Source organism: Rhincodon typus, chromosome 18, assembly GCF_021869965.1.
Source record: "Rhincodon typus isolate 14 chromosome 18, sRhiTyp1.1, whole genome shotgun sequence".
Lineage (NCBI taxonomy): Eukaryota > Metazoa > Chordata > Chondrichthyes > Orectolobiformes > Rhincodontidae > Rhincodon > Rhincodon typus.
The window spans coordinates 32,522,483-32,539,351 of NC_063349.1; the positions used below are offsets into that span (position 1 = coordinate 32,522,483).

The 16,869-nt window shown below is 39.4% G+C and overlaps 1 protein-coding gene across 1 annotated transcript in view; it reads left to right on the top strand.

Annotated features, from left to right (window-relative positions):
• The window catches only part of cftr (CF transmembrane conductance regulator), a 113,209-nt gene that overhangs the window by 33,324 nt on the left and 63,016 nt on the right, over positions 1 to 16,869 (top strand). The window contains exons 6-10 of the mRNA XM_020525436.2: positions 1,240 to 1,403; positions 5,575 to 5,700; positions 6,340 to 6,586; positions 7,532 to 7,624; positions 9,314 to 9,496. Coding sequence (XP_020381025.1) covers positions 1,240 to 1,403; positions 5,575 to 5,700; positions 6,340 to 6,586; positions 7,532 to 7,624; positions 9,314 to 9,496 — 813 coding nt within the window. The remainder of the gene's footprint in view (positions 1 to 1,239; positions 1,404 to 5,574; positions 5,701 to 6,339; positions 6,587 to 7,531; positions 7,625 to 9,313; positions 9,497 to 16,869) is intronic.

The following is a 16,869-nucleotide window of genomic DNA, read 5'->3' on the forward strand; positions in this document are numbered from 1 at the left end:
GCGTCCCTATGCACCTTTGACCACCCCATGGGCCTTCATATCCTTCACGCCAACATATATCCCCCACCCCAACCATTTCCCTTTAATGCCACCTCATGCCACCCAAGCCCCCACCAATCTCCCTTTGTCCTTACACCTACCACACCAACTCACCCAGTTTCCATCATGGCAGATGTCAGGACCTCACAACACTCATTGTGAGAAGAAATATTATAAAGTTCTAAGTGTCCATTTCTGATCTTTTGTAAGTATTGCTGTTTTCTTGAAAACACACTAAACTTCTTTCAACTATACAATTCCTTACCACCGCAAACACTTAATTCAGGTACTTAACTCGTTTTAACAACATACATTTAAAATCATAGTTCTATTTGACATTGGCAAAGAGTTAGTAACCATTTGGGTGTTAAATGGCCACACAAAGTTAGTTACTGAATCAAATGGGTTGCTGTTCCACTAACAGCGTCCCTGCTACAAGTTTAGATAAGTTATTGTTAAAATAAGATAAAATTTCGCCCATTCTTTGATTCCCTTTCTCCTATCCTTATCTTTATTTCATGTTAATTGTTTTTGGACAAAAATTGAATGGATAATCAAGTGAGAATACTTAATGGAGCAGAGGTCCTTCCCATTTGGGAAAGCTTATTATGAACTGTAAGACTTAGGAGCAGGAGTAAGCTGTTCAACCTTTCCAGCCTGCTCTGCCATTCATCAGGATTATAGATAATTCATCATTCCTCACATCCACTTTATTATCTTTTCCCCATTACCCTTGATCCCCTTACTGATCAAGAATCAGTCTTAAATGTACACAAGGACTCTGCCCTCTTTGGTAAGGAACTCCGAAGACTCACAAACGCTCTGAGAGAAAAAATTCCTCCTCGTCTCAGCCTCAAATTGGCATCCCTTTTATTCAGAGACAGAGGTATAACCCTTTGATGGAGAAGTGGAAGATTTGAAACCTCTTCTGAACAGAAACAGAAGAACTGATCTTATCCTCATTTTTCCACCACTTTTGGCATTTATCTTGAAAATTAGCTTGAGGCTGGATCCACTACTGCTCATTAGTATGAGTAAATGTAAGCATTAAATGTCAGGTCATCTGCTTGTCATCTTATTTACATCCACAGACATATTGTCTGTCTGTATGTATTTAAACCAAATCACTAATTTGTGTTTATATGCCTTTGAAAGCAAATTATTTGATAGTACAAGGACTTGTGCTTTTTGTTTATGCAGGGCGTGGCAGTTGCCCACTACGTCTGGATTGCACCAGTCCAAGTAGTTCTTTTAATGGGATTGCTCTGGAATGAATTGACAGAATTTGCATTTTGTGGATTGGGTTTCGTAATAATGCTTGCCCTTTTCCAAGCCTGGCTGGGGAAGAAGATGATGCAATATAGGTAACAAATTCTTTCATTAATTATTAGTAATAACTAATTGATCAACTGCAGTAAAATTTCATGCGTATGTAATTCCTTTCCATATTCTTCATGACTTTTAGATTTATTGTACGCAAACATCAATTTAACTCAGTTAGCATTCTTTCGACTGAGTCAGGAGAATTTGGTTCAATGTCCACTGTGGACTTGAATGTATTGTCTAAGTAGGATATGGATGATGAAATACAGAGGGAATATCACATTGGTAGTGGTGTCATTTTTGGATGTGACATTGGCCCTGATTTTCACCAGGCAGAGACTGTCTCCCCCTGGCAAAAATGACAGAATTTGTCAAGAATCACAAGTCTCTCCCCCGAAACCTTGTCTGTTTCATTGTCACTTGCGTGAGATTTGGGGTGTGGGTCAGGGATCATGCATGTATGGTTCTTAGAGACAGCTGTCTCCACTGAAATGGGATTTAGGAGTCCTTTAAGTGTGGTGATTAGAACAGGTCTGTTCTCAGTATATATCTTTCAGATTTTTGGAGCTGGTGTGCTCCACAGATATGATCCCAAGATACCTGATAAGGGTGAGAACGTTTTTTTTGGAGAGAACATCCAGTATTTATTTGAGGCGGAGCTGAGGTACCTTTGGAGGAGGGGGTTTGTTGATGCTCTTTAGGACAGTTATCTGTGGCAAAGGTTGTGCGTAACTAGTGCACAATCGTTTTGGAGCTGTCCAATTTGTGAAGATCTGTCTAGAAACATCATCAAGTATTGACCTGTCAAAAAGTCTCAATTAGTGTTGATCTATCAAGAGGCCTCTAGTAAGTCTCAAAATGTGGAAGTTACCATTGACCAGAAGCTGAACTGGTCCAGCCATGTAAATACTGTTACTCCTAAAGTAAGTCACTGGTTAGGAATTCCGCAGTGAATAACTCAACTTCTAGTTCCTGAAAACTGTCCACCATCAACAACAAGTCAAGAGAGATGAAATAGTCTCTACTTCCCAGCAGCATTGTGGATGTTCCTACATTTCATGGACTGCTGCAGTTCAAAAAAGTGGCTCTTCATCTTCTCTCGCGCAATTAAGTATGTGTAATAAATGCTGGCCTAGCCAACTATGGCAAAGCTTAAGATTATGAATTACAGTGTTTCATCAATAGATAGAGTTCTGTGATATAAAAATGTAAATAATAGACCTCTAGTTTTCCCCTATGTGCATGGATATTTGTGGATTTTTTAAATTCATTCCATTGATAAATAGATCCAGCTGTTTATTGAATGAAAATGCTTATAGACAGAAGGTTTCTAAGTGCTTGAGGGAGATATTTAATCACATAAGGTATTAACCACAAATGAAATGCTTGTTTTGATAAGTCATTGAACACTAAAGTGAAATGTTTGCTCTCACAAGAAATTTATTCATTCAAGTTTAGTCTAATGCCTGTTGTTGTTGTATCAACAGGAGCTTTTCTTTCAAGTGATATAACAAATAAACTGGCAACTTTACTTCTCTCATGAAGCCTACACATTAATGCCCAAGCTAAAGAATGTGTGAATTGGTAAAGAGAGGGAAGAGCAAAAGGTGATGAGGAGGAGATGAGTTGGCATTAGTTAGCATGATGCTAAAGAACACCATGAAGTTGATTGGGGTCATATGGTGTGTCAGGGGCCACGGGAGATCAGAACAGGATGGCAAAGAGTCTATAAGGGCCACAGGGAATTGATAGTTGGGTATTGATTAGCATATAGGGTATGAAAAACCATGGACGGGTTGACTGACAAGGGTGGCACAAGGAGGAATGAAGGGGTAAAGTGTGGATTCAGGGGCAAAGGGTGGCACAGGAGTATGGCAGACAATCAGGATAGCTGCAGGCTCACAGACAGGCATGGGTGGGGCATAGAGACTGATGGGGTGAGAGCAGGAGGGATACCATCATAGAGATCAATGCACAGAAAAAAGGCCTTTCAGTCCATTGTGGCCATGCCAGTCAAAAACAACAACATAACTATTTCAATCCTATTTTCCAGCACTTGGCCCATAGCCTGTTATGGCTTGACATCACAAGTGTACACTGAAATACCTCTTAAATGTGATGAGAGCTTCTGCCTCTACCACCCTTATAGGCAGTGAGTTCCAGATTCCCACGATCCTCTGGGTGGAAAAGATTTTCTTTACATATCCTCTAAATCTGCTGCCTTAAACCTAGTGATCATTGATCCCTCCATCAAGGGGAAATGTTTCTTCCTATCTACCCTATCAATGCCTCTCGCAATTTTATGCTTCTCATGTTTTTTGTTCCAATCTTTACTTTTAACCTTTGCATACAATGACTCCAATCCAGGCAAGCTTTTGCCCAGCCAACACAGAAACTGGGCCACTGCGTAAGTGCTTCTGAAGTCACTTGGAGCGCCTCCCAGTCCAGCCAGGGTGAAAATCCCAAGTGAAGGTGTTCATGTTTAATGGTTTAGCTTGTAGAGCAATGATCTCTCCAGATTTCAGGCCCCCAAACCAGGATTGAAAACCAATGCAATTGTCAGGCGGACATAGAGATCCTAATGCCCTGTTTGAAAAAGAATTCAAAATTGTCCCGGTATCCTGGTCGACATTTTCCTCTCAAATAACCACAAAATCAAATGAACTGATCGTATACTTTTTTACTATTTGTGGATTTTCCTCTGTACAAATTGGCTCTTGGGCCTACCTGCAGTCTGCAATGAGTGCACTTCAAAAGTAATCAATTGAGTGTATTACAAGTTTTCTTTCTGACATTGTTATAGGGCTTATATATGTATATGTAGACTATTCAGTAAATATTTTGCTTGAAAAACTGCCATAAATATCAATTTGTGCTTAATAAAACTTACTAAGCATAACCAGCTTTGCCAGAGAGTGGCACTGCGCACCGTGTCCCATTACGTAGACTTTGTCCTACACCTGTCTGCTTGAAATGTACTGTTTTTGAAATATACTGCAAGTGGGAGGAAGGAAAATGAGACAACTGAAACCTTAATGAATAGTGGAAGCAACAATTTATTTCCTTCAACGACAAAAGTTAAGGACTAATCAGGAAACAGAGGAAGGGCAGAGAAGAAATTAAGGTGAATTAGAATCAAACTAATTTAGATTAAGAGAAGGAAAGTGAGAAAATAATGAAAAGGAAAGTAAAAATAAAGTTAATGTTTAAATTTTACCATTTTAATACTTTGAATAACAAATTACCATCTGCAAGAGTGAGAGGTTACAGTTTCAAATATTTGTGTACTATGTTCGAGATATCATGTAGCATCACAGTGGGTCAGGTGGCTCATGTTATTTCCTACGTTATTGCAAGTTAACAATAGCGAATCAAAGGTGGCATAATTAATTATGTCAGAGTTGAGGTCCTGCGTCACTGAAAGCAATTACAGAATGCAGTGACAGGTGATTACATCTTGCAACGATAGCAATTCCTTGTGTGTGGGCTAATATAAAATACCTCACGTACACTGTGTGATTGAGGGGCTAACATGAAAACAGTGATTCAATTTCAGTATACTGCAGCAAGTCATGATGTCCTTCTGCTGATGATTCTTTCATTTGTTAATGAGTCTCCTGACAGACATAATTATAGCCTTAAACCATTTCTGTATTTTCACATTGTAGAATACTAATTTAGAGTAAAAAGAATGATCTATTAAACTTGTAGTTGTTGAATTCTGATTAACACTTTAGTGTTTCAGCATTTACTATAGTGCATGTCCATGATTAAATCTTTATTTTGTTTCCATATTTGGACATGTTTTATACATAGCATGTATTTCAAAGGCAAAATGATTTGATGTACCAGCTTATTGTTTAGTGGGAGTAAGTTTGTATTACTGCTCTCTTACTGGGCTACCATTAGAAGCTCCATGTAAAAGTCAAGCACATTCTAAAGAAATAGGAGATGAACTGGAAGGCAATCATACTTATGTTTATCTTGTACATTCAGTGATTAGGTACACAGCAGGTTTGGTGCAGGATTATACTGGGCTGACTTGCTCCTTTCTCAGTTCAGTGTGTGATATATGATGTGTATCAAGGATGAAACAAGGTGAAGAGGAGGCAAAGAACCTGTGCAAATAAGGAAAAATATAATGTGAATCAGAAGAGATAGTGCTGTAGTAGTAAACAGAAAATAACCGGTTTTGTTTTCAAAAATAAACAGAGACAAACGTGCAGGAAAAATAAATGAACGACTTGCAATCACCTCTGAAATTATTGACAATATTCAGTCAGTGAAGGTGTACTGCTGGGAGGATGCTATGGAAAAGATTATTGATAACATAAGGCAGTAAGTTACATTTTGATTCTGTGCTATAGTTTACATTTGGAAAATATTTAGCTTGTAAATTAATATGAAGCCAATTATTTTTGTCATGCTATTTAAATTTAATTGATCATTGACTGATGGTAGGTGTTGGGTGGGACAGTTTAGTAATTATTAGTGCATGCTCTATTTTGTTATAAGAAAGACAAATATTGGTTTAATTCAGCAATTTGAATGACTTAAGCAACTTTCTTACTGTAATAATAACTGTCTACAGCAAAAATAAACATATTAGAAATGAATGAGTCATTGCCCTAATCCAGCCAATCTTCTTCCACTTATTTTCTTCCTTTCCTACTCGCTTCCTCAATAGTTTTATTATGTTGATGTTATATCTATCCCTTCACTTACCTGTTTACTGTATCCTTGGGGTCCTTTCTTCCAGTTTAGAGATGGGAGCCTTTAACCAAATGCAACCTGGAAAATTTAAAGGTTCACTGTAAGTTTAGGTAGCCATATATGAACACATAGCCAACACTCAGATCAATAAGTAAAAGTGTTTTTTTGCTGTGTCTTGTTGTTTATTATAAGTTATCATGAGTTTTATAAAAAGATCATTATGATCCCAGTGTAATACTTTTTGTGTTCATTCTAATCTTCCAGGGCTGAACTAAAGCTGACCAGAAAAGTTGCCTACTGCAGATACTTCAGTAGTTCAGCTTTCTTTTTCTCAGGCTTTTTTGTTGTGTTTCTGTCTGTGGTGCCTTATGCTTTCACTCATACCATAAAACTGCGGAGGATATTCACCACTATTTCATACAACGTTGTCCTTCGAATGACAGTCACCAGACAATTTCCATCAGCTATACAAACATGGTATGATTCTTTGGGAGCTATACGTAAAATACAGGTATGTCACTGGAATATTGCTGGGGAAGGGGGTTATAAAAGTCCTGATACCTACAATTGAAAATATATTTTAAACTTTATAATTGTGTTTAATAGTCAGAACTCTTTTTTTCGTAGTTTTGGCTTTCACTAGGATAGGATGCAACTGCTAACCAATTGTTTAATTGATTTCGTGAGCACTGTATGAATGGTGTTTATAAACATTCATTTTTCTTTGTTTCAACCAACAGAGTTAGTTTTCTTTATGAAATTTCATCAAATCTAGATATTCTACTGATTTATGATGCAGCTCCCAGCAAGACCAGTGAGAAATGTTGTTATGAAAGGATGCTTTGTGAAACAAGATCAAATTTATTTGTTTGGTTAATCTATACTTCACTATTCTTTCAAAACACATGTTTTCTTGTATCTATCGAGATATAATGACACTCATAAATGACTGTCAGTTGTGGATAGATAAAATGGATGGAAAGCATTTTATGTTATAACATGAATTTCCTAGTCATTTCTATTTATACTTATTGTAGAAAATTTAGTTGAAAGATACTACATATTTGTTTCTCACCAACCAGATTCTAATCATAACATTTGCAGAGTACTTATATGTGCTCAGCTGGCACTGAGGCTGAAAGTATAACTACAGTCTAAGTACCACTTTCTAATAGAACATTTTGTAAACTTAATCAGCCTTATGTAAAGTTCATTTAAAATATGTGATCAACATTTAATACTGTTTAAATTCAATAACAGATTAATGGAATCTAAGTATAAATTAGTAAAGCTATTTTAAAGTTACAATTTAAAGGATTCATCACGCTTTGTTCTGGAGTTTGTCAATTCTGACTTTTATAAATGGATCCAAAAAATTGACCAACTCAAACCATTGGCTCTTACCTAATCCTCAGGAGCCAACAAACAAGGGTTTAATAATAACTTTGTCTTTCAGGACTTCTTACACAAAGATGAACACAAAACTGTGGAATACAACCTAACAACTAAAGAGGTCGAGATGGTAAATGTGACAGCTTCTTGGGATGAGGTTAGAATTAATGTTCTAAACTGTGGAATCTTTTGACAATTCCTGTATATTTGAGCCTATGATAAACATTGAGCCAATCAGTGTATGCTTTGTAGCATAATTGATATATCCAGTAAGTCAAAGATCAAAAAGGAATGCATTCTAACTCACTATTAACAATTTCTGAAAAAATTCCTTCCTCAGTCATGCCTGATATCTGAATAGCACTATAAAAAAATGTTATTGGAGATCCAGTCAAACCCAAACTGTCCCCAGCCCACACCCCAACCACTGACTATAAAGAACTGTAAGACAAACTGATACAACTGGTCAATTGCACAGACTCGCTCTGTCTGCGCTCATTTCTAGGTTTATTTGCTCCTCAGAAATAAGAATAAATAAGTTAGCTCAATCTTACATTGTATCATTCTCAGTGCAAACTCAAAAAGAACAAGAAGTTATAAGACAACAAGAAACTTTCCACAAATGCCATGTAATCAAACAGAGTAACATCATAGAATGTATATAAAAATTTACACTTTTGAGGCTTCAACAATTGTGAAAAATTTAATAAATTACATTGATGCATGTAGTGGATGCCATGAGTACAATTGGTTTATTTGTAGTAGGAATGCCATTCATACATAGAGCATCAAGACTGCTTCAATCAGTTGATCTGCTTGCTGGATTATCACTGTAATTCATGAATCATTGACATGCAGCTTCAAGTATGCAGTAGGTGGAATCTGGGCAAGTTCCTTAAAGAAAGTGTTAGTGCATGGAATATTATAGTAATTGATATGATACCATATCAGATTTTGACACCAGATGCATTGAACAGATAAGAGAAAAATAAAAATGCAGGACTATGAAATACTTTGGGAATATTTTAAAATTTGTAAAATTAAAAGTTCAAAAAACAGCCAGCATGGATACTACAGGTTAAATAATATCCTTCTAGGTTTCTACAGACATTTTTAGTCTTTCTTATCTACATTCTGTAGTGATAATGTGCATTGAGGAGGGATATCCATATTCTCTGCAAATAAGGCCCATTGAGGAGGGATACATAACATGATTTACGTTCCTAACTTTTCTCTTTATGCCCCACAAGGGGCAATGGCGATGTAGAGGTAATGTCACTGGACTAGTTATCCAGAATCCCAGCTGGTGGTTATGGCCTTGAATCCCGAGCATGGCAGATGGTGAAGTGCAAATTCAATAAAAGACTAGAATTAATAAAAAAAAGGTTTACCTGATGGTGACCATATAACCGATGTTCATTGTTGCAAAGAAACATCTGGCTCACTAATATCCTTTAGGGAAGGAAATCTGCTGGCCCTACCTTGTCTGGCTCTAAACCCACAGGAATGTGGGTGACTCTTAACTGCCCTCTGGGCAATTCAGGCTAGGCAATAAATGATGGCCTAGCCAGTGAACAAGGGATAGCCTGTGTGAGAACTGTGTCTATTCAAACTACTGGGGAATAGGAGGTTATATTCAAGAATATTTCATTTGGCAGAAAAGGCGGTTTTACTTCATACATAGTTCATGCTATTTCTGAGCCTGATCTTGCTGAAATTAGGAACAAATAGATTGTTCTTAGAAGAGAAAGGAATAATGAGGGTATTTATTTTTGCATTGCAACATTTGACACAAATCTGTTGAATTCAAATAATAACAACACATTTTTTTTCTAAAATTAAACAGGGAATTGGTGAGTTGTTTGAAAAGGTTAAACAGAAGGACTCCGAGTGTAACATGGCAAATGGAGATGATGGACTGTTTTTCAGTAATTTCTCTTTACACGTTACACCTGTCCTGAAGAATATCAGCTTTAAATTAGAAAAAGGTGAACTGCTGGCTGTAGCTGGATCCACAGGATCTGGAAAGGTAAGAGAGTTGATCTTTAATGATGCATTCATATTGCTAACATGCCATGAAAAGTATCTCTGACGGTAATGGTGAACTCAGAAAACAAGCAAAGCAGACTTTATTTGCACTTGAAATACAGTTACAAAACCAGAACTGAATGCTGTAATTGAAGGTATTCTTATATCTCTTAAAAGTATATTTCAAATTAACTTTGCATATTGGAGATTCTCAATTGATTAAGACAAAATTTAAATATAGGTGCCTGTTTGCAGATTTTTGTGTATTTATGGGCTGAAATTTGTACCCCCTGGGGGTATGCTGGCAGATGGAGGGGGAGCTTGTAAAATTAGGTGCCGTGTATATGCACTATGTCCATTGCCTACTTGCCTGTGACCCAATTTGATTTTTTTTGTTACCAGCAATGGGTGAGGTATCAAAGCACATCCATTGGTTGGCTAATTGAGAGATTGTCTTCCCAATGGACATCTTCCCCCTCATCATCCATTCCATTTCCCTTCCCCTGGTACCACCAACTATCCCAATCCCATCCCCCCTCACACTATCAGCCTCTTAAACACGACCCCTTAACTCACTCACCCCTTCGTCAGGGCACTTTCAGGACTGACCCTGCCAAATCCCCTCCTCCTCCCCTTAATGTCACCACCATGACTCTCCTGAAGAAAAGAAACACCCGAAACATTGGCTGCTCCTTTCCCCCAGATGCTACCTGACCTGCTGTGTTACATAAGGACATAAGGACATAAGAACTAGGAGCAGGAGTAGGCCATCTGGCCCCTTGAGCCTGCCCTGCCATTTAATAAGATCATGGCTGATCTTTTTGAGACTCAGCTCCACTTACCCGCCCACTCACCATAACCCTTAATTCCTTTACTGTTCAAAAATTTATCTAGCCTTGCCTTAAAAACATTCAGCGAGGTAGCTTCAACCACTTCACTGGGCAGGGAATTCCACAGATTCACAACCCTTTGGGGGAAGAAGTTCCTCCTAACCTCAGTCCGACATCTGCTTCCCTTTATTTTGAGGCGATGCCCTCTAGTCCTAGTTTCACCTGCTATCGGAAACAACCTCCCTGCCTCCACTTTATCGAATCCCTTCACAATCTTAAATGTTTCTATAAGATCTCCTCTCATTCTTCTGAATTCCAATGAGTATAATCCCAGTTTACTCAGTCTCTCCTCATAATCCAACCCCCTCAACTCTGGAATCAACTGAGTGAATCTCCTCTGTACCCCTTCCAGTGCTAATATATCTCTTCTCAAGTAAGGAGACCAAAACTGCACACAGTCCTCCAGGTGTGGCCTCACCAGGACCCTATACAGCTGCAGCATAGCCTCCCTGTTTTTAAACTCCAACCCTCTAGCAATGGCAGACAAAATTCCATTTGCTTTTTAATTACCTGCTGCACCTGCAATCCCACCTTCAGCGATTCATGCACAAGGACATTCAAGTCCCTCTGCACAGCAGCGTGCTGCAATTTTTTACCATTTAAAACATAGTCCATTTTGCTGTTATTCCTACTAAAATGGATGACCTCACACTTATCAACATCGTACTCCATCTGCCAGACCTTTGCCCACTCACTTAGACTATCTATATCCCTCTGCAGACTTTCAGTGTCTTCTGCACACTTTGCTCTACCACTCACCTTAGTGTCATCTGCAAATTTTGGCACACCACACTTAGTCCCCAACTCCAAATCATCTATGTAAATTGTAAACAATTGCGATTCCAACACTGATCCCTGAGGCACACCACGAGCCACTGACCCCAACCAGAAAAACACTCATTTACCCCTACTCTTTGCTTTCTACTGGTCAACCAATCCTCTATCCATGCTAATACATTATATGTAATACCGTGCAACTTTATCTTATGTAGCAGCCTTTGGTGTGACACCTTGTCAAATGCCTTCTGGAAATCCAGATACACCACATCCACAGGTTCCCCATTGTCCACCATGCAAGTGATGTCTTCAAAGAATTCCACCAAATTAGTTAAACATGACCTAACCTTCATGAACCCATGCTGGGTGTTCCCAATGGGCCAATTTATATCCAGATGTCATGTTATTTCTTCCTTAATGATAGATTCAAGCATTTTCCCCACTACCGAAGTTAAGCTAACTGGCCTATAGTTACCTGCTTTTTGTCTACTTCCTTTTTTAAACAGTGGCATCACATTGGCTGTTTTCCAATCTGCGGGAACCACCCCAGAGTCCAGTGAATTGTGTTAAATAATTACTAGTGCATTTGCTATTTCCCCCATCACCTCTTTTAGTACCCTGGGATGCATTTCATCAGGGCCAGGAGACTTGTCTACCTTTAACCCCATTAGCTTGCCCAGCATTGCCTCCTTAGTGGTAATGATAGTTTCTAGGTCCTCACCTGCTATAACCTTCTTGCCATTAGTTTTCGACATGTTATTTGTGTCTTCCACTGTGAAGACTGACACGAAATAACTGTTAGTCTCGGCTATTTCCTCATTCCCACTTATTAAATTGGCCTTCTCATCCTCTAAAGGAACAATGTTTACCTTCGCCACTCTTTTACGATTTACATATTTATAGAAACTTTTGCTGCCTGTTTTTATATTCTGAGCTAGTTTACTCTCATAATCTATCTTACTTTTCTTTATAACTTTTTTTGTGGCTTTCTGTTGGCCTTTAAAGATTTCCCAGTCTACTAGTTTCCCACTACTCTTTGCATTTTTGTATGTGTTTTTTTTCAATCTGATACTTTCCTTTATTTCCTTAGACATCCATGGCTGGCTCTCTCTTTTTCTACAGTTCTTCCTTATCACTGGAATATACTTCTGCTGAGCACTGTGAAAAATTGTTTTGAAAGTCCTCCACTGTTCCTCAATTGACCCACCATAAAGTTTTTGCTCCCATTCTACCTTAGCTAACTCCTCCCTCATTCCTTCATAGTCTCCTTTGTTTAAGCACAGGACATAGGTACCGGATTTAACCTTCTCACTCTCCATCTGTATTTTAAATTCGACCATACTGTGAGCGCACCTTCCGAGAGGATCCCTAACTGTGAAATCATTAATTATTCCTGTCTCATTACCCAGGACTAGATCTAGGATAGCTTGCTCCCTCGTAGGTTCCATTACATATTGTTCAAGGAAATTATCGCGGATACACTCTACGAACCCCTCCTCAAGGCTGCCATGACCGACCTGGTTTGACCAATCGACATGTAGATTAAAATCCCCCACGATAATTGCTGTACCATTTTTACACGCATTAGCTATTTCTATGTTTATTGCCCGCCCCACCACGATGTCATTATTTGGTGGCCTATAGATCACACCCTATCAGTGACTTCTTCTTCCTGCTATTCCTAATTTCCACCCAAATGGATTCAACGTTTTGTTAAGTAGAACCTATATCATCTCTCACTACCACCCTGATATCATCCTTAAAGATCAGAGCAACACCACCTCCGTTACCTTCCTGTCTGTCCTTCCGAACAGTTTGATACCCCTGGATATTTAACTCTCAGTCATGACCATCCTGTAACCATGTCTCTGTAATGGCCACTAAATCATACCCATTTGCCATGATTTGCACCGTCAACTCATCCATCTTGTTTCGAATGCTCCAAGCATACAAATAAAGTGCCCTTATGCCAGTTTTTGCACCTTCTTTTTGGGTCCTATTACCTCCATTACTAACAACTCTTGAGTTCTCCTTCCCTTTAACTTTTTTCCTAATTTTCAATGGAGTTGAAGCTTCCTCGTCACCTGCTAACCTGCTGTTTTGCCTACATTAATTGTTATTCTCCCTCTATGCTCACCTCCCTTCCCCCCTACTTACTAGTTTAAAGTCCTATTAACCACCCTATTTACCCTTTTCACCAGAACACTGGACCTGGTCCTGTTCAGGTGGAGTCTATCCCAGCGGTATAGATCCCTCCTGTCCCAGAACTGATGCAAATGCCCCATGAAAAGGAAACCCTCTTTCCCACACCACTCTTTTAGCCATGTGTTTACTTCCCTGATCCTCACCTCCCTATGCCAATTTGCACGTGGCTCGGGCAGCAATCCAGAGATTATGACCCTTGAAGACCTGTTTTTTAATTTTGTTCCTAGCTTTTCATAATCCCGAAACAGGTCTTTTTTCCTAGTCCTGCCTATGTTGTTGGTACCTACATGGACCACAACAACTGGATCCTCCCCCTCCCTCTCTAGTATCCTCTCAAGCCGGTCAGAGATGTCTTGCACCCTGGCACCGGGCAGGCAACACACCATGCGGGATTCTCTATCCTGCTCGCAGAGGATACTGTCTATCCCCCTGATGATGGAATCCCCTACAACTACAATCTGTCTTTTTGCTCCCCCCTCTTGAATGGCCTCCTGGAACATGGTGCCATGGTCAGTTGACTCATTCTTCCTGCAGCCCTGTTCCTCATCCATGCATGGAACAAGTGCCTCATACCTGTGGGACAATGTCAAGGGCTGCGGCTCCTGTGTTCCTGTCTGCAGGGTCCCTCTGCGTGGCTCACTTGCAGTCACACACTGCTGTCCCTGCCCGCCAATCGAATTAACATCAGTTAATCTACCAGGTGTGACTACCTCCTGGAACACAGCATCCAGGTATCTCTCCCCCTCTCAGATGTGCCGCAGTGTTTGGAGTTCGGATTCCAGCTCATCAATTTTGAGCCGGAGCTCCTCAAGCAGCCAACACTTGCCGCAGATTGCTGCAGTGTTGCTGCAGTGTTCTTCCAGCCTTCGGTCTGTCTTCCTTGAATTCCAGCATCTGCAGTTTTTTTCTGTCTCTAAGTCACTCTCCACCACCCCTTCCTCATGACACTGATGAGACCTGAGAGCAGCTGGCCATTTGTACTGCTGGCAGCTCTCAGAGGTGGGACTTTCTGCCCAGATGGAGAAAGAAGATCTCATCTTAACCAGCTAGTAGCCCAACTTTAAGTGGCTTTAGGGCAACCTGTGGGATTGGGGTGTTATGTTTGTTTTAATACCTGGGACTTTCCATGGGCTAAAATGGGGGAAAAATTACTTAAGTTGTCTGCAGGGGTCACTTGAACAATTTGAACTAAGCTTATTGTTATGGACCAGACCAGACCCCCTCAAAATATATTAAGAAGGTAGCCTAGACCCTAACTTATTCTTATTTTAAAGGTAAATATGACGTGCTGTGTTCCAGATGCAATTTGATTGGCCGAACTGCTCAACAGTAAGCAAAACACAATTTATACAAACACTGTAGTTAAAATACAACAAAAAGAAACAAAAGAAAGAGGAACCAAAAAAACTGCAGATGCTTTAAATCAGGAACAAAAACAGAAGTTGCTGGAAGAGCTCAGCAGGTCTAGCAGCATCTGTGAAGAAAAGTCAGAGTTAACGTTTCGGATCCGGTGACCCTTCCTCAGAACAGTTCTGAGGAAGGTTCACCAGACCCGAGATGTTAATTCTGATTTTTCTTCACAGATGCTGCCAGGCCTTCTGAGCTTTTCCAGCAACTTCTGTTTTTATAAAAGAAAGAGGAACTTGGAATAACTTAATTCTATTGGAAAACTTAACAGAATAATAGATTATTTTCTACTAAACAGCAAATGTTCCAATATAGCAACATTCCATAAACACACCGTTAGCAAAACGCAAATTCAGAAAACAGATTGTCTCATATGCAGTTCTCCAATCTAGGAAGAAAGAACATCAAAAGACAATTCTGAGGGAAAGAATGCACCAGCCAGGAGAAATTCATTGCCTTCCAACCCTGCTGAGACCCCAGCAACAACTGATGAAAGCTAACTAAAAATTTTGGATTTATGAGAGCTTGACCACATCCACTCAGGCTGTTTCTGTTGTTCCAACTTGTAAAAAATACCCAAGTCCTCACAAGTTGTTTATCTTCTCATAGACTGCTCCATCTGTCCCCCAATCTCTCTCTAAAAGAAACTAGGGCAAAACACACCTCTTAAAGCCACACTCATACAGTTATCAATAATCAATAATCAGTCTGAGCTAATTTAACTTCTTTTGAAAAAGACATTTAAGCTCAGATCCGTATCTCCTTTTTGATTCAAATCTTTCTGGAAGTTTCACAAATTGGGATGAATGTCGCCTGCAGATTACCCAGCTTGAAAAATTAATGAAGCCAAGCATGGGAACATTAAGCGAGTCGTACTTCAGGTATCAACTTTTAGTTCACAGATAGAGAGAATGGATTTGAAACTGCATAACTGGAAGACTTGCACTCTATCTCCCCATTTCTCTTAATATCTCAAAAACCAGTATCTAATGATAAAACAATTCTTAACAATTCTTTGATTGTTAAGGGGATCAAAGGTTACGGGGAGAAGGTGTGAGAATGGGGTTGAAGAACTTATCAGCCATGATTGAATGACAGAGTAGACTCGATGGGCCAAATGGCCTAATTTCTGATCCTATGACTTATGGTCTAAATATGTAGGATGTCTATACATTTTAAAACTGCTGAAGATACACGATATCAATTAAACAAGCATGGTCTCAGATTAAAACTTAACCCATCTAAACACTCTGAGGACTTTTTTTAAATGTCTACTCCTGATCTTCCTTTTTGTATAGACTGTCCTTTTAAGCTTTATATCTGTATTTGTATGTGTTTAATGATGTTTTGTTATTTTTCTAGGGGTTAATAAGTAATAAAATTCTTCTCTTTCACTCAAGAGGACTTTATAATTACCTCCTTTGGTTTTGAATCAAATTGAAATTTAATTGAAGTGTGGTAGCTGTGTGCTAAAAAAGAATTTAAAATCTTTGTGGCACTTGACTGAGGATTGTAAAGAGTGGAGAGCCAATTTAGCTCTCCTCACTTGATTGTAACAAAATGTATCTCAAAAACTCACATTTCTAGCATGCCCCATTGAAACTAGAAACGGTTTACACATGAGATAGTGAGAACTGCTGATGTTGGAGTCAGAGATAACACAGTATGGAGCTGGAGGAACACAGCAGACCAGGCAGCAGCAGAGGAGCAGGAAAGCTCGGGTCAGGACCCTAGGTCCTGCTCCTCTGATGCTGTCTGGCCTGCTGTGTTCCTCCAGCTCCACACTGTGTTATTAATGGTTTACACGTGCTTTGTACCAAGCAAGAGCTGTTTGCTTGATTGATATCAGGCAGTCTTGGCCTGATGTGGCAGTTTAGTCCTGGCATGGAGGTCTTCTTTGGTGGTTTCCAGGTATTCCAGCAGCCTGGCGTGAAGGTCAGTCCCAGTAGGGTGATTTCGGCCTGGTTTTCCAGTGTACCCTGAACACAGGAGCCTTCAATTTAACTGTGATGAACTTTTCTACCACTGTCATCCCAAAGTGTGATGATTTTCTATCATATTGATGCTACAAAAACATCATGTTTGTTTTGATTTT